This window comes from Pipistrellus hanaki, assembly GCF_964339955.1.
Source record: "Pipistrellus hanaki genome assembly, chromosome: 10".
In the NCBI taxonomy this organism is placed as follows: Eukaryota; Metazoa; Chordata; class Mammalia; order Chiroptera; family Vespertilionidae; genus Pipistrellus; species Pipistrellus hanaki.
Window position 1 is genome coordinate 13595918 of NC_140512.1, and position 17607 is coordinate 13613524.

The 17607-nt window shown below is 41.3% G+C and overlaps 2 protein-coding genes across 4 annotated transcripts in view; one reads left to right on the plus strand and one right to left on the minus strand.

Moving 5' to 3' along the window:
* SUGCT (succinyl-CoA:glutarate-CoA transferase) overlaps positions 1–11054 on the minus strand; it is a 424567-nt gene extending 413513 nt beyond the window's left edge. For all 3 annotated transcript variants that reach the window (XM_084896420.1, XM_084896422.1, XM_084896421.1), the window contains exons 1-5: positions 10810–11054; positions 6750–6801; positions 5619–5692; positions 4384–4469; positions 3816–3866 (exon numbers count right to left, since the gene is read on the minus strand). In XM_084896420.1, coding sequence (XP_084752546.1) covers positions 3816–3866; positions 4384–4469; positions 5619–5692; positions 6750–6801; positions 10810–10924 — 378 coding nt within the window. In that variant the 5' untranslated portion in view covers positions 10925–11054. The remainder of the gene's footprint in view (positions 1–3815; positions 3867–4383; positions 4470–5618; positions 5693–6749; positions 6802–10809) is intronic.
* Positions 11055–11678: 624 nt separating this feature from the next.
* Positions 11679–14238, plus strand: MPLKIP (M-phase specific PLK1 interacting protein). The gene is made up of 2 exons (XM_084896629.1): positions 11679–12096; positions 13710–14238. Exons 1-2 carry the CDS (start codon positions 11749–11751, stop codon positions 13908–13910), a joined length of 549 nt encoding a protein of 182 aa, XP_084752755.1. The 5' UTR covers positions 11679–11748; the 3' UTR covers positions 13911–14238.
* The last annotated feature ends 3369 nt before the right edge of the window (positions 14239–17607 follow it).

Here is a 17607-nt window from a genome sequence, read left to right on the forward strand (position 1 = left end):
GTAAGTTCCTCAAAAAATTAAATATAGAATTACCATATGACCCAGCAATGCCACTCATAAGCATATACCCAAAAGAATTGACAACAGGGACTCAAACCAATATTTGTTTGCAAATATTCATAGCAGCATTATTCACAATATCCAAAAGGTGGCAACAACTCCTCTCCATCAAAAGACCAATATATCCCTAAAGTGGAATATTATTAGCTATTAAAAGTTTTGTTACATGCTACAGCATGAATGAACCTTGAAAGTATTATGCTAAGTGAGTTAACCAGACATAAAAGTACAAATATTATATGATTTCACTTACATGAAGTATCCAGAATAGGAAAAATCGGAGCAAAAAATAGACAAGAGATTATTAGGGTAGAAAGGGAAGTGGAGAATTTATCACTTAATGTATACAGAGTTACTGCCCGGGGTGATGAAATATTTTAAAAACAGACTGATGGTTGTACACTAAATGTAATTAATGCCACTGGGTTGTAAACGTGAAAATTATTAAAATGGAAATTCTTATTATATATATTTTATCACAATAAAAACAAATTTTTTAACAATGCAGGGTATTTGCATTTTTAAACTTCTATGGAATCCTAAATCACAACTCAATCCATATAAAGTATCCAGATGGAGCACAAATTCACTGTTTCAACAAAACACAAATATAAATATAATGAATAACTTATACTAGTAGAAAATTACTCAAAATATTTTATTAACCAAAAAATCAGATTTAAAAAAACAATAATGTACATGGTATTATTTCATGTTTTGGGGAGAAAAATGGTATTCAAGGATATAAAGAGATTTGATATGATATGCTAAAATATTAATCTTTTTGCCCATGAACAGTTATTACTTATATAATAAGAAAAACAATTTTTAACTAAAAATGTACTCAGAGTAACATGCAGAATGAGAGTACAATGTGGCCGAAACCGGTTTGGCCAAATGGATAGAGCATCGGCTTGGAGACTGAAGGGACTCGGGTTCGATTCCGGTCAAGGGCATGTACCTTGGTTGCGGGCATATCCCCAGTAGGGAGTGTGCAAGAGGCAGCTGATCGATGACTCTCTCTCATCGATGTTTCTAACTCTCTATCTCTCTCCCTTCCTCTCTGTACAAAATCAATAAAATATATTTTTAAAAAATTAAAAAAAGAGAGAGTACAATGTGATAAAAAAAAAATTATGCAAAAGTTGAATTTAAGAGCTAAAGACTTCTCCAGTAGTTTTTTTATGATACCCAAGAAATATATATATATTATATTTATTGATAAAATGTCCCTGGAAAAGGATATAGGGCAGAAATTATCCCTTTCAAAATATTATCTCTCCCTCTCTTGTTTCAGGATATTCACCCATTTCAATATCATGTATGTTCCCTATAGCTTTAGCAAAGTCATTCATAAAAATTCTAAACAGAACCGTGCTAAAATCAGAGCCATCAGAAAACTTCTGAGTTACACTGATCTCCACACTATCTCCAAGTATTACACAAGTTAACTGCTGCAGTGGAGATGAAATTTGTTTACTGGGTTCTCGGACTTAATAATCTACTAGAAAGTAAAGTAAGAAAAAAAGAAAAAAAAAAAAAAAAAGACTGGTTCCCAGTTTTACTGGTGATCACCTCTGCCTCATCGAGTTGCTCACAAATTACCTAATTACCTCTTCTAGAATGTCACCCAGAATAAAAAACAAGCACGATTTTTATGAATTAGAGAACCCACCATCTCTTTCTTTCTGAAAGGGAAAAATTAATTCTTCCTACCAGTCACAGAGTGAAACAAGAACTAAAATCACATTGAAATATAGCATACCAAATTCTGAGTTCTCTTTATGTGGTGCAACTTAGGAACAGAATGGATGAGCAACATCAGAAGTCGAGGGGAAAGTGATGATATAATGTAACTATATTTATAAGTTTTAAAAATCATGAAATAATTTTTAAATCCTATGTCAAAGAATATCCTTATCTGTAGGAGATGTATTCTGAAGGATTTCAGGACAAAGTTTCTTTCACTTACTTTCAAATGGTTCAAAAATACACACATAAACATATGCATAGTTATATGGATATATATGTAAATAAGCAAATATGGCAAAACATTAAAACTGTTACATCTTTAAATGTTTTTGTTATGTTTTAATTTTTCACAGTACAATGTTGGAGGAAAATAAAACCTATGACATTGTTCTGTGGAACCAGTATGGATAGTGTGACTGTCAACTAATTACATGGAAAAGTATCTGAAATATAGATAACATGTTAGAAAGCTATCATATCATATTGCCATGAAAATACCAGGCTCCACATAGGTTTTTTAAGCAGACTTTTGTTTTCCATACAACCTGTTTTTGGTTAACCTACTTGACAAAGGAGTCATATTTGGGGGGCTCTCACATATCCAACTGATGGCTTGGTATAATACTTTGGAACCGTGTCTATAAATTAGACTCATTAAAATTGCAATAATAGCCACCAAGGTCTGAGTACAGGTGTTATTTTACTATTCTTAAGATCAAAAAAGAAATCTGTGCCCTAAAGAATATTTAAAAAGCCAGGCAAAAATAATTTTTCCCCTAGGCCAGTGTTTCCCAAACTTTTGACATATGTGTACCCCTGAGTACCCTTCGTCAAAAAAAAAAAAAAAAAAATGGATGTATTAGGCGCAGCTAAGCACGGTGCAATGCATATCTCCACCAAACTCCGGTGCAATGCGTACCCCCACCAAACTCTTCCCGTACCCCTGGGGGTATGTGTACCACACTTTGGGAAACACTGCTCTAAGCCATAAGATACATAACTTATAAGTGATATAACTAGTTAAAACCCATAAGTATAAATAATGTTTCTAGACAACCGAAGTTTATTATGAGCTGAAATGTAGTTTATTATTATCAACCAGAGAAATCAAGCCCACAATGAAATGTAATTTAAAATTGCTATAATGTGGTGCACACTGGTAAAACCCAAGGAGAGTGAAAAAGAAGTCCCAGCAATTCATTTATTTTGGTCAGAAAGATACATTGTTGGCCTAAAATGTTCAAATGTCTTAGCAGTAAGAGTTATGAATTCCACCCAACACTTCCCCATTGAGAAGCCCTACTGAAATGGTGCCGTGTCTGTTCAATCAAATCTGAATCCTTGACTAGATAAAGTATCAGGATATCCTGAAATAAAGGTGAAACTAAGAAAGATAGAGCAGAAAGAGAAGAATTAAGGAAAGAACAATCCCTTAGATTAATAATAATAGTAAACTACAGAGAAGATATGAAGGGCCTGAGAATGAAGGGCCCTTCCACTCTCTCTCAAAATCAATGGAAAAAATATCCTCTAGTGAGGACTAACAATGACAAAAAGTTTTGGCTCTCCAGTAGCGTGACCCAGAGTTCAAAATTTCAGCTCTTCCTTTTACTAGCTATGTGATGTTCAGAGCATTACGTAAGCTCCATTAGACGCATTTCACACCTGTGAAAATGAAGACTCGAATACCTCATGTATTCTGAGGATTTGAGGAGATAATGTAAGTCAAGTGCCCAAGCCTAAGATCTAATACAGAGTAGGCACTCAGTCAATAGCAGCTAGTACTACAATGGAATGCCAGTGTGAAGAAACATTAGACACAATATAAAAGAAATTATAAGTCAAATTATACCTATTATACAAGTAAAGTTAAATTCTCAAATGGCATGTACAAAAAAATTACAGATTGTCAATTTAAAAGTTTTAAAACACTTTGACTCTTGCTCAAATCCCTAATTACAACCCCGGTGGTAAGATAGAGCCTTTCATTGAGCATACTGTACCTCTTTGATGATTTTCACTCCTTTTGGATCCTTGATATTAACAGCTATACTCTAAAAATTAAAAAATATATATATTAAAATGGTATCATAAAATCTTTTGTTAACACTAACAGTTCAACAAGGGAGCAAATCATACCATAGATTCTCCTCTTAAAGCAAATGTATTTTCCTCTTGAAGAAATATTTAAATCATCTTTACATATTTTATTTGCAATTTAGATATGTTAGAATGTAGCAAGGATTACAGTAAAAATGCTTCAGATAATAATACCCACTTTTAGGCAGTTATCAGTCTCCAAAATCATAACAAATGTAAAGAACCATTTAATAAGTTTAATAAAATTCTTTCCATTGTAAACCAGTATAAATTCTCATTTTAAGTTAGTAGGGAGGATTAGTAAAAAGATCTATTATCTCTATTTGTAACTGTCGAATGAATAAAGTTTCACCTTATTTAAAATATTAATTACATCTACAGAAAAGGGTAAAAACAAACAAAATTTGATATCAAAAGTTTTGTTTTTATAAGAGAATTACACAAAGAAAGCAGAAAAAATTATATTCTTACTTTTTTATTTCGATTTACACTGAGAAAATAAGTACTTTCTGTCCCCACAAAAGGCGGCCCCCAAGTTCGTGTATCATCACCAGCTCCTGAAAATAACAGTATGAGTTATTAATCTATAACTGTGGAACATCATGAGACATTTCAGACCAAAGTCTCATTCATCAGCATTCACAGATGGCTGGCTGAACAAAGCAGTTCTGTTAGGTGGAATTAGAACTGTCCAAACTCTTTACCTGTCAATGTTAATCACTAAATTTTTCCTTTATTTTTTCACTAAAATCCATCCCTGAAAGTCAAAACCCAGAAGGAAATATCCTACCAGCAGTCTTTACATTTAATAAATGGCAAATTTGAGTGGGGGGAAAAATTACACTCAGTTTTTGGCAAACAATTCAGTCTTTGTTTCTTGGCGTTAAATATGCAAAGAAAATAATGAGTCGGCAAAAGATGACATAGAGTATTGGGGTTTCTTTTTTCCAGGACTTTGATTTGTTTTTATCCCACAGAAGGGAGGGTGGCCAGGCTCAGTGCAATCTCAGTCTCAACAGGAAGGCTTATCGGGCCTAAGCAAAGCCAGAACCAGACCTGAGTGCCTGGATATTCCCGCTTGGCTGTGTGACCTTAGACCAATTGCTTTATCTCTCTGTGTCTCTGTCTTCTCATTCATAATCTAGGAATAATAACATCAGCCCATAAAGGTAATGGAAAGATTAAATAAGTAAAAACGGGCAAAGTGCTTATAAATGTGCTTGGCACTCTGATAAGTGTTGTTGGCATCATTACATGTTGCATCTCAGTTTCTACCAGAGGCTTTCACATGTGTGTGAAAGACCTGGCTTAATCCTTAATCTGTGGAGCCTGGCCAGCGTGGTTCCGTGGTTGAGTGCTGACCTAGGAACTAAGAGGTCACAATCCAATTCCCAAGACACATGCCCGGGGTTGCGGGCTCAGTCCCCAGTGTGGGGTGTGCCGCAGGCAGCCGACCAATGATTCTCTCTCATCATTGATGTTTCTGTCTCTCTCTCCCTCTCCCCTCCTCTCTGAAATCAATAAAAATATCTTTCAAAATAATAAAAAGAGATTATTAGTCTATGTCCAGAAGGAAATAAGGAATGGAGAAAAGAAAAACTATTTTATTCTTTCTTCATCCCATAGGCAGGCACATGGACATTTTTTAAACTATTAAAAATACTTAGTCATTTGCTTTTATGTTTTAAAGGAAGCAATAATTTTACCTGGTCTTTCCACTTTTATAACTTCTGCTCCAAGATCTGCTAAATTCATCGTAGCAAAAGGTCCTGCCAATACTCTACAATGTTAAACAATCATAATTAAATTACCATCCTGAAGATTTTTATATTAATTTTCTTAATAGTCCATCAATACAGATAAGCTTATATAATGATAGTAAGAATTAAAATTGACAAAACTATTCAAAATTTAATTTGGCCATATGTATCAAGAGTTTTAAAAGTATGTTCCCTAAGATGCAGTAATTCGACTTCCAGAATTCTATCCTCAGGAAGAAATTAAAAGATTACTGAGACAAAGACTTATATAATAGGAAACCTAACTTATAATAGTGAAATATTGGGGGATGATTAAATTTATGACAACTATAAAATATTGTATATTTTTATTGAATTTTGAATGACATAGGAAAACATTAAAAATATGACATATTGCCCTAACCGGTTTGGCTCAGTGCATACTAGCAGGGGTCTTCAAACTACGGCCCGCGGGCCACATGCAGCCCCCAGGGGAGTCTGATCCTGCCCGCCAGGTTTTTTGGGCAGTGAGCGCAGCCAAGGTGTTACAGTAGGAATTAGTAGTTCATATAGTCCGGCCCTCCAGCTCTCTGAGGGACCGTGATCTGGCCCCCACTTTAAAAAGTTTGAGGACCCCTGGTAGAGTGTCGGCCTGCAGACTGAAGAGTCCCAGGTTCAATTCTGGCCAAGGGCACATGCCCAGGTGTAGGCTTGATCCCCAGTAGGGGGCGTGCAGGAGGCAGCTGATCAGTGATTCTCTCTCATCATTAATGTTTCTATCTCTCTATCCCTTTCCCTTCCTCTCTGAAATCAATAAAGAAAAATATTTTTAAATGGCATATTTAAAATATGGGTAAAACTATCATTTCAATAGGATTCAAATTTTTGTTTTTAAAGAATATATTTAAGTATGCAGATTGGAAAGAAATGCATAAGTATTACACTAATTGTCATTTAGAATGATAAAATTACAGGAACTTTTTTCTTTTCAAAATTTTGATACTAAGCATATAAGCACCCTCTTTTAATATAAAAAATGAATGAATGGGTTTTGAGAGGTTAAAATTTAATCACCAAAAACAGGCAGGCAATACCAACCTTGTTAGATCCAGAACTTTTATACCCTCCAATGGCTTCACATTGTCAGTAGCTGCCAAAACACAGAAAACACTTTAAGAGTATTGATTACTAATTTTCAGGAGAAAGAATCAAGAATTCTTTACACTGTGGATTAAGCAATCTCTACCAAAATAAAAATTAAAAAATGTGTTTCTTTTACACTATTCCTGCTTTATATGTAACACAGAAATCTTGACCTGATCAATTAAGTCAATTTGTTAAAATTAAAACCTCCAATCCCAGATTATTCCCAATTAATTAAGTCACCAGCTACACTTGCAATAGTTTGACTACTGAAAAATAAAAAGTAAGAAGGGGAGAGAGCTGAGCCCAGAGGAATTTTAGGGCACTGAATATACTCTATATCAGCGTTTTTCAACCGCTGTTCCACAGCACACTAGTGTGCCGCGAGATGTTGCCTGGTGTGCCGTAGGTGCAGACAAGACAAGAATTTTATAATTTTTCACTATTTTGTTTACTTAATATTTCATAATAAAGTAATTATAAAATACTTTCTTTGTGTTTATTTGATTCCTATTCAAGAGAATTACTTTATATATAGTCAATATAGGCACAGAGTTAAATTTTTTAACATTTTCTAATGGTGGTGTGCCTCGTGATTTTTTTCATGAAACAAGTGTGCCTTTGCCCAAAAAAGGTTGAAAAACACTGCTCTATATGATGCTATAATGTTAGATATGTCACTATACATTTTTCCAAACCTGAAGAATGTACATCACCAAGAGTGAACCCTAACATAAAGTATGGACTTTGGGTGATTATGATGGGTCAATGCAGGTTCATCAATCATAACGAAAGTATCCCTGGGGGAGGCTGTGCGTGTGGGGGGGAGAGGGGGAGGAAATATATGGGAAATCTCTGTAACTTCCTCTCAATTTCACTGTGAACCTGAAACTGCTCTAAAAATATACAGCCTTTAAAAAACAAATAAAAAGTAAACTAGCTGAAACTGGTTTGGCTCAGTGGATAGAGCGTCGGTCTGCGGACTGAAAGGTCCCAGGTTCGATTCCAGTCAAAGGCATGTGCCTTGGTTGGGAACACATCCCCAGTGGGAGGTATGCAGGAGGCAGCTGATGATGTTTCTCTCTCATCGACGTTTCTAGCTTTCTATCCCTCTCCCTTTTTCTCTGTAAAAAATCAATAAAATAGCCGAAACCGGTTTGGCTCAGTGGTAGAGCGTCGGTCTGCGGACTGAAAGGTCCCAGGTTCGATTCCGGTCAAGGGCATGTACCTTGGTTGCGGGCACATCCCCGGTAGGGAGTGTGCAAGAGGCAGCTGATCGATGTTTCTCTCTCATCGATGTTTCTAGCTCTCTATCTCTCTCCCTCTCTGTAAAAAAAATCAATAAAATATATTTAAAAACAAAAACAAAAAAATCAATAAAATATATATATTTAAAAAAAAAAAAAAAAAAAAGTAAACTAAACAGCCCTGCTGGTTTGGCTCAGTGGACAGAGCATCGGCCTGCAGACTGAAGGGTCCTGGGTTGGATTCCGATCAAGGGCACATGCCCAGGTTGCAGGCTCAGTCCTGTGGGGGAAGCAGCTGATCGACGGTTCTCTCTCATCATTGATGTTTCTATCTCTCTCTCCCTCTCCTTTCTTCTCTGAAGTCAATAAAAATATTTTTAAAAAAAAAAAATAAAATAAAAAGTTAGCTAAACAAGAAAAAAGTAAGTACTAAAAAAAAAATAAATAACAATAAAGACTTCTGCTTATTTGTTCTATATTTAAGACAGACATTTGCTAAAATCCTACCCATGCGTCAAGTCTCCATTAAATTGCCAGTTCTCAATGAATTTCTTTCTTATTTCCTAATTGGGTATTATTTCTGTGACCTTAGCCCACAGATATTGCTGTTGTTCTTAAGACATTCGCTTTATTCAGCTTTGGGTTGTTATTTATACAGTACTTATCTCCTATCCATTTTGTACTTTTGCAGTGAGAATCACTAAGCTTTATACATACTGAGTACTCTATAAATAGTTCCTTAATTGAATGCAATTAACCCAAGGCAAAACAATTTCTTTACTTTTTCTGTCATTTATCCCCCCATGCCTCTACTCCTCCACAATCACCACATTGTTACACGTGTCCATTAGTACTTTCTCTCTTTTCTTTTTTGTTCAATCCCCCTTCTCTTCCCACCACCATCCCCCACCACCATCCCCCCCCTTTTCTCCCACCCCCGCTCCAGAGCTGTCTGCCTGCTCTCTATCTATGAGATTGTCTCCACTAGTATTTTGCTTGTTAGTTCACATCAGTGAATTCATATGGTACTTGTCTTTCTCTCACTGGCTTATTTCACTTAGCATAATGTTCTCCAGGTCCATCCACACTGTCCCAAAAGGAGAAATTTTCTTCCTTTTTACAGCAGAGTAGTATACCATTGTGTAAATGTACCTTCCTTACTTCTTTTTTTTTTTTTTTTTTTTTTTTTTTTAATATATTCTATCGACTTTTTACAGAGAGGAAGAGAGAGGGATAAAGAGCCAGAAACATCAATGAGAGAGAAACACCGATCAGCCACCTCTTGCACACCCCCTACTGGGGATATGCCTGCAATCAAGGTACATGCCCTTGACCGGAATCGAGCCTGGGACCCTTCAGTAAGCAGGCTGATGCTCTCTCTGAGCCAAACCGGTTTCGGCACCTTCCTTACTTCTAAGCTCCAAGGGCTCTTTCTTTGCCTCTATAACTGAAGCATATTTCTTCTAGGAATTACTTCTTCCATCTCTGTGATTTTATAAATTAATGTTCTCTTATAGTTTGCATCTTGAGTCTCGTCTCTGAATTCTTTCTTAGCCAGAACTCAAGGGCCCAGGTTGCTGAACCCAGGTCCTGTCCACCCCAGGAGTCCAACACCTGGTGACAGTCCCATCGCCAACACTTAAGACTGTTTCCTACAAGCTGATTCCAAGGTTCTCTGCCTAGAAACCCCTCATTCTGAAGGCGTCAAGAAAGTTCTACAAAACTGCAGTAAATTTAAATGTAGACTTCTAAGTAAATTCGGGGACAGCTGTCTGATATACATTAGGTGTCGTTCTTGAATGTATCACATTTTTCTTTATAACTGAAAGTCTGTGAAACAAAACTGAGATTTTGAAGAGCGTTTGGCCAAATTTTGTTCTTTGAAAAATCAGCCTTTCCCGCTCGCTGCCTGGCCACCTCCCCAGCCTGCGCGTCCCAAAGAGGGAGTAAAGTCCAGCATTTGTTTGCAGAGACTCTCGGAGCCAAAGATTCACTCTGCACCCCATTCTGAAATAGGGGTGCACATTTTTAAAGTTATTTTTAAATTATTTTCCCCTCATTGCTTTATTAAGGTACTATATGTGTACATACCTTACCAATCCCCACCCTCCCACCCCCACTCCCATACTTTTAAGTTATTTAAAGGAAAGAAGGGAGTAGGGTAAGGTGACCAGATCGTCCCGCTTTTGGCGGGACAGTCCTGATGTGTAACCATTTTGCCCCCCCCCCCCCCCGAGTCCCACGACGTTTAAAAAAAAAAAAAAAAAAAAAAAAGTCCCGATTTTTGGAAAGAATAGTCCTGATGTGGTTCAAAAATTTTGAACCAAAAACTGGGACTTTTTAAAAACGTCGTGGGACGCGGGGGGGGGGGGGGGGGGGGGAGAATATGGTTCCGCATCAGGACTGTCCCGCCCAAAGCGGGACGATCTGGTCCCGCCCGCAGTGTTTCCCAAACTTCTGACATATGTGCACCCCTTCTATCCTTTCCCTAACGCTGAGTGCCCCTCGTCCTCATGAGGACGCAGCATTAGGCGCGGCTAAGCACGGCGCAGCGCCTATCCCCACCCAGCTCCGGTGCCACCGGACCCCCGCCAGACCCTCCCGCACCCCTGGGGGTCCGCGGACCCCGCTTCGGGAAACGCCGGCCTCGGGGGCACCGGAGGGAGGCTCCCGCCCTCGGACGCCGGGGCGGACCGCAGCGGGAGCTCCCGGTGGCGGCCGGGGCTCGCGGGGCTCGCCGCGCCGCCCGGACCGAGCCCCGGAGGTACCTGCGGGCGGGGGGCCGGTCCCCAGCCGCCTGCCGCCGCCCGGGCCGCGCGCTCGGCCGGGCCTCCTCCCCCGCAGGGCGGCCGCCCGCGCCCGCGCCGCCAGCGCCGCCAGCATCCCGGCCTCCTGCGCCGTCCGGGGAGGGAGCCGGGCCGCCGCAGGGGACGCCGCCCGGGGCCGCCTCCGGGGCCGGGCTGGGCGGAGCTCCCCGGCCCGCCGCCGGCTGGGCAGGTGTCTGACCGGGCTCCGCCAGGCCGGCAAGGCGGCTCCCGAGCCTTTCCTTTCTTTTTCTTTCTTTCTTTTTTTTAATATTTTTAACTGATTTTTCACAGAGAGGGAGAGAGGGATAGAGAGCTAGAAACATCGATGAGAGAGAGTCATCGATCAGCCGCCTCCTGCACACCCCTCCCAATCGGGGATGTGCCCGCAACCAAGGTGCATGCCCTTGATGGGAATCGAACCTGGGACCGACCCTTAAGTCCTCAGGGCAACGCTCTATCCACTGAGCCAAACCGGTTTCGGCCCGAGCCTTTCTTTTATCCTCCTCTTCCTCCTTCCTTCATTAATCCGCTCATTCTTTATCGGATTCAATAACCCGCCCAGCGTGGCTCGGTGGTTGAGCATCGACCTCTAAACCAGGAGGTTGTGGGCTCGATCCCCAGTGAGGGGCGTGCAGGAGGCAGCCGATCGATGATGCTCTCATCATTAATGTTTCTATCTCTCTCTCCCTCTCCCTTTCTCTCTGAAATCAATAAAAAAAAAAAAAAAAAAAAAATGATCCGCTTGTTTCCCCCGCCCCTGGCGGAACCTTCGGGAAGCGGAACCAATGTGACGTGGCGCTCCGGCGCCGGGGGAAGGCTTTGATAAAGGACCGCCCGCTCCCCGGCGCTCAGTCCGGAGTTCCGGGGCCGCGGCCGTGAGGTCTTCCTCCCCTTGCAGACATGCATCGCCAGAACTTCCGACCGCCGACGCCTCCGTACCCCGGCGCGGGGACGGGAGGCTGGAGCAGCGGGAGCGGCTACCGGGGCCCCCCGGGCGGCGGCGGCGGCGGCGGCGGGCCGCGGCCGCCCTCCCCTCGGGACGGCTACGGGAGCCCGCACCGCGCGCCGTCCTACGGGCCCCGGGGCAGGCCCTACGGGAGCAGCCCCTCCCCGCGGCGCGGCGGCGGCTTCCCCGGGGGCCGGTTCGGGTCTCCGTCCCCCGGCGGCTACCCCGGCGCCTACGCCAGGTCCCCCGCGGGGTCCCAGCAGCAATTCGGCTACTCCCCGGGGCAGCAGGCCCACCCCCAGGTAACAACCAGCAGCCGGCGTGTGCGGAGCTCTGCCTGTCCGGCAGGCCTGGTACCCGGAACCCATCCCTGGACGCGGGTTATTTTGTTTGATCCTCTATGGGGTGAGACTGTTCTTTGCAGACGAAGAAACTGAGGCTCAGAGAAGTTAAGTAACTGTGTTCAGGTTGCCCGAGAGAGGGGCAAAGCCTTCCTTTCCGGGGCCCTCCAGCTGGAGTTTCCCGGTTCGCCCTCCCTGGTCGGAGGTCTGGTCGGATCGTTTCGGTGGATTTAGCCTGAGCCCCGGTCTCCAAACACAGAGCTGTAATTCCCGGCCCGGAGACCGCGTGGGTTGGAGGGTAACAGCCGATGCACTTTCTCCCCCTTTCCTTCCCCGGCTTTGTGTTCCAGCCACCCTGGCCCCTGCTCCAGGCCTTCTCCAGGGAGCGTGGGTGATGGTGGAAGTTCCCTGTTCCTCTCGGCAGCGAGAGGGAGCTCAGGAGACAGTACTTCGGGATGTGTGGCTTACGACTTGCATGTATCCGATGCATTTCCATCTTTCCTTATGCCAAATCAATCCCATCTTTTTAAATCTAGAGCTAATGAGATGGGGAGATTCTAGAAATTTTTAAGCTGTAGGGTTTTAAAGTTTTAATTCCCCACCCCCCAGAAAATAGGGGAATTTTGACCGGGGGGGGGGGGGGGGGGGAGAAATTGAAATAATTATTTATTTCATCACCAATTGGTAAAATCTGCAAATTTAGAAAACCCAAAGTATTTTGAGGTGACAGTGAGCATGGAATGCTATATAATAAAGAGGTAATATGCAACTTGACGCTCACGCCCTCACAAGATGGCTGCCTAGGACCAGGCCTGTAGGGGCTTAGTGAGGGACGGCTAAAAGTCTGAACAGCAGGCTGTGTGGGGCCAGAGCGGGCAGAAGTTAGGGGTGACCAGGCCAGCAGGGGGGACAGTAAGAGGAGAGGGGGGCACAGTTAGGGGTGATCAGGCCAGGGGGGGGGAGTACAAGTGGGGGTTACCAGGTGGAGGTGGTGGTGGGGGAATGATTTGTCTAGCAGGGGGGGAGGGAGGGGCTGTAAGGGATGACCAGGCTGGCAGGGGAGGGGCAATTGGGGCAATCAGGCTGGCATGCAGAGGCAATGAGGGGTTAGGCCAGCAGGGGAGGTGGTGCGGGGGGGGGGGGGGGGGGGGGCAGTTAGGGCAACAAGGCAGGCAGGTGAGAAATTAGGAGACAGTGTTCCAGGATTGTGAGAGGGATGTTCGACTGCCGGTTTAGGCCGGTCCAGGGTCCAGGGTATTGGGCCTAAACCGGCAATTGGACATCCCCCAAGAGGTCCCAGATTGGAGAGGGTGCAGGCTGGGCTGAGGGGACCCCCACCCATTCATGAATTTTGTGCACTGCACCTCTAGTTAATAAAAGAGCATACCAAATTGGTTTAAATACATTTAAAAAACAAAAACACTAGATGCAATAAAGATGGAGTTTGCAAATGAACATACAGTATTTGGCTTCAAGGCACAACTTGTAAGTAGCAGTGTGACCCTTAAGACCTTGTAAAAAGTACCAGTTATCTCTAGGAAATGTTTTTTTAACCGATGGTTTTTTTTCTAAAGGGTTCTCCAAGGACATCTACACCTTTTGGATCAGGGCGTGGTAGAGAAAAAAGAATGTCTAATGAGTTGGAAAGTTATTTCAAACCTTCAATGCTTGAAGACCCTTGGGCTGGCCTAGAACCAGTATCTGTAGTGGATATAAGCCAACAATACAGCAATACTCAAACATTCACAGGCAAAAAAGGAAGATACTTTTGTTAACATTTCTGAAATTCAACTGGAAGCTTCATGTGTCAGGAACATCTTGGACAAAACTCACTTGTGTACTTAAATTGAACCCTGACATGGTGACTTTGACTGAATAGTTAGTTAGTTGAGTCTTCTTGGAATCTTTCATCATGTCAAATATTGCGGGCATTAGAAAAGAAATATGGTAGGATAATTTGCAATATTTAGCTCTCTGAAAGTGCCTACCACATTTTAGAAGATTTGCAGTTTCCAACTACTTAACATTCTTGGTTATATAATGGACATTTGTCTTTTAATGTTTTTCCAGTGTTTAAAATAAAACATTTTGTCTTTCTAGCTATATTGTGGTTTTGTCATATGCTAAAAGAATAGAAGTATTAAAATAATGCTTTGTGCCGGGACCGGTTTGGCTCAGTGGATAGAGCGTAGGCTTGGGGACTGAAAGGTCCCGGGTTCGATTCTGGGCAAGGGCATGTACCTTGGTTGCGGGCATATCCCCAGTAGGGGGTGTGCAAGAGGCAGCTGATCGATGATTCTCTCTCATCGATGTTTCTAACTCTCTCTCTCTCTCTCTCTTCCTCTCTGTGAAAAAGCAATAAAATATATATTAAAAAATAATAATAAAATAATGCTTTGTAATCAGAATTCGTGAGCAAATATTTTGCCTACTACTTTTGAAAATAAAATAAACCATCCTTTGAGCTATAGACAGTTCTGTATTTGTTCACATAGGGAAAGAGGGGTCAAGGAATAGAATAAAGGAGATTTCTGTTCCTGCCATAACCATTGTTTTACAGAGAGGAGGAGAGAGGGATAGAGAGCTAGAAACGTCGATGAGAGAGAAACATGGACCAGCTGCCTCTTGCACACCCCCTACCAGGGATGTGTCCGCAACCGAGGTACATGCCCTTGACCGGAATTGAACCTGGGACCTTTCAGTCCACAGACGGATGCTCTACCATTGAGCCAAACCGGTTTCGGCTGGTTTGTTTCTATTATTAGCCTACTTTCGTTTAGCTGAATGAAAAAAATGGATTACTCTTTTAAACGAAAAATTGGTTTTTTTGAGTTTCAGACCTGCTAAATAATGTGATTAGAAAAATTTATAGTTAAGTATGTAACTTAAATATATAATTAAAGAACGTAAAAGTAATCTATAGTTGTATCTTCAGAAAACAATATTCAATTTTTATAAGGGATATGCAGGCATAGAAAGCTTTAAGGGACCCAGAGCCAGATCCTCAATTCCCATATGTACTCCTTATTAAAATTGATCTGTCTTTAAAGACCATCTCCATGATCAGTGGATTGTGCCAGTTCTCAATTTTTCTTCTGCCATCATGTAATCACCCTATCCCACTTAAAAAACAAAAATACACCTATGGCAATATACTTTTCAAAAATTCCCCCAATAATATTTCAGGTCTCACATACTCTTCCAGAACCCTGCCACTACCCCCATCAAGATGTGGACTTATGTCCCTTCCCTTTGAACTTGTACGGATCTTTCCTTCCTTTCCACCAAGGAAGTATGGTGGAAATTAATGTATTTTCATTGTGGGTGAGATGTGGTCTTAAAAATGGGTTAGATTGGCCAATTGTGGAAATGTTCAGAATTTAGATGTAAGTAGGGAGGCAGACTGATGACAGGTTTAACAGGTTTGCTTTTTCTGTCACCTGAGTATTCAAAAAAACCATTTTTCCTAAGGTGAGGAGTGTGAAAGTAAAGCTCAGAGCGCATGAGGGAAAGACACCTTATTTTTAGGCAGCTAACTGGGAGGTTGCTGACCTCATCCTCCTTAGAATTAGAATATTCAAGCATTATGGGTTTTGGTGAATCTGATGTCAAGCAAACTGTCTTTACCATTATCAATAATGGTGAAGAGCCTGATGAATATGTCTAAAACCTGTCTGAGTAGCATAATTTGCATGATTTCCAAGAGGAAGTTAAAAGTTTCATGTTAATTTCTGACATGTTAACATTGCATCTTCAAGTTGAAAGATCATATTTCAGAGGTAAGTTCATGGTTTTATATTTTCTAGAACATTTTTTCAGATTCTTGGGTGAAATATTTTTATTAACCTTTGCCAGGTTCATCATTAGATTCTACAAATTCATATTAAAATTTTACCTGGCCCAAGGCTCCTGCTTATTATCTCTGAACTATTTATCTGCTTTTTTCATTCTTATTGTATATTTACGTTTAAAAATTAACAAGTATATTGTGGATTTCACTGTAAGTAAAACAATAGTCATCAGTAGTAGTCATAAAACATAATAGCCATCAGGATACCTTGCATAAGCCGTGAACTTACTAATGACTATCTCTTTGCTCTTAATTTCCACAGGCAAATATAATTTTTTCTAATGTAAGACATTATTATTATATGATTCACCATTATATGCCACCTAGTTAAAAAAAAAAAAAAAAAGGTTGGAGGAAAAGGAGACATGTAAAACTAGACAATAAAAAATAAAATAAATTTTTTAGCCAGGACTGGTTTGGCTCAGTGGATAGAGCGTCGGCCTGTGGACTGAAAGGTCCCGGGTTCGATTCCAGGCAAGGGCATGTACCTTGGTTGCGGGCACATCCCCAGTGGGGGGTGTGCAAGAAGCAGCTGATCGATGATTCTCTCTCATCGATGTTTCTAACTCTCTATCCCTCTCTCTTCCTCTCTATGAGAAATTAATAAAAATATATTTTAAAAAAAATTTTTTTTAAAAGAAAAACATTGCCAACTAAACTGTGTTATGCCAAAAAAGAATAAGCTATGATATGTCATCCTGTCTAACAAAGAGAGAATATGCTAATTGACCTTCACACTGTAATAAAGATGGTGGTGCCCATAGCCAATGAGGAGGGAGTATGCTAATTGACTGCCCTATCAAAGATGGTGGCGCCCACAGCCACAAGATGGCAGCATCCAGTCCCCCCAGCCCCACTGCGGTAGTCCCCCAGCCACCCAGGATCACCCCGAGGCACAAGCAAGCCTCGGGTGGTGGCTACCCAGCTGTCCGGGCCATCTGAGGCTCAGGGAACCAGGGCTGGCCGGGGCTCGCACTGCCTTCCCCTGGTCACCGGGTCACCTCCCACCCCTGAGGGCTCCCAGACTGTTTGAGGGGCAGGCCGGGCTGAAGACCCCCCCTCCAGTGCATGAATTTTCATGCCCTGGGCCTCTAGTTAATTATAAGATGCACCCCAATTTCAGAGATGTTAAAATGTGAATCTTAGCCTGATAAATAGCTTAAACAATACTTTCAAAAGCAGAATAGGTATAGGTGTAAATGTCCATAAAATGTAATCTAAGAACATAGTACATTTAACTGTAGAAAACTAGCTTTATTTAATTAAGATTATTCCTTGTCATATTTTTATATTCTCTTTTAATTTTATAACAAATACTTTTCAAATATAACATTTCTAAATCTCTATATAATCATCTTCAAGATATCTATGCAATTTCCAATTTTATGGGGGTATTTTTACTCAGTTTTATCTTACTTTTCCATAAGCAAGATGATTCTAAGTGTAAGAGTTATAGGTAAGTCTTAGTAAAGCCTTTTGGTAAACATTCCAAGGAGTTAAAAAGGAAAATGGCCTGAACAACAAGGTCTCCAGTGAGGGTGGTTTGTAATCCTTTGCTTTCAGCAAAATTGAAGAAAGTGTAGTCAAATTGTCAACTGATGATCATTCAAAATAACGATAGA

Coding starts and splice junctions, on each gene's coding strand:
- MPLKIP (XM_084896629.1), top strand. CDS start 11,749: ATGCATCGCCAGAACTTCCGACCGCCGACGCCTCCGTACCCCGGCGCG. Junction 12,097..13,709: donor GGCAGCAGGCCCACCCCCAG/GTAACAACCAGC, acceptor TTTTTTCTAAAG/GGTTCTCCAAGGACATCTAC.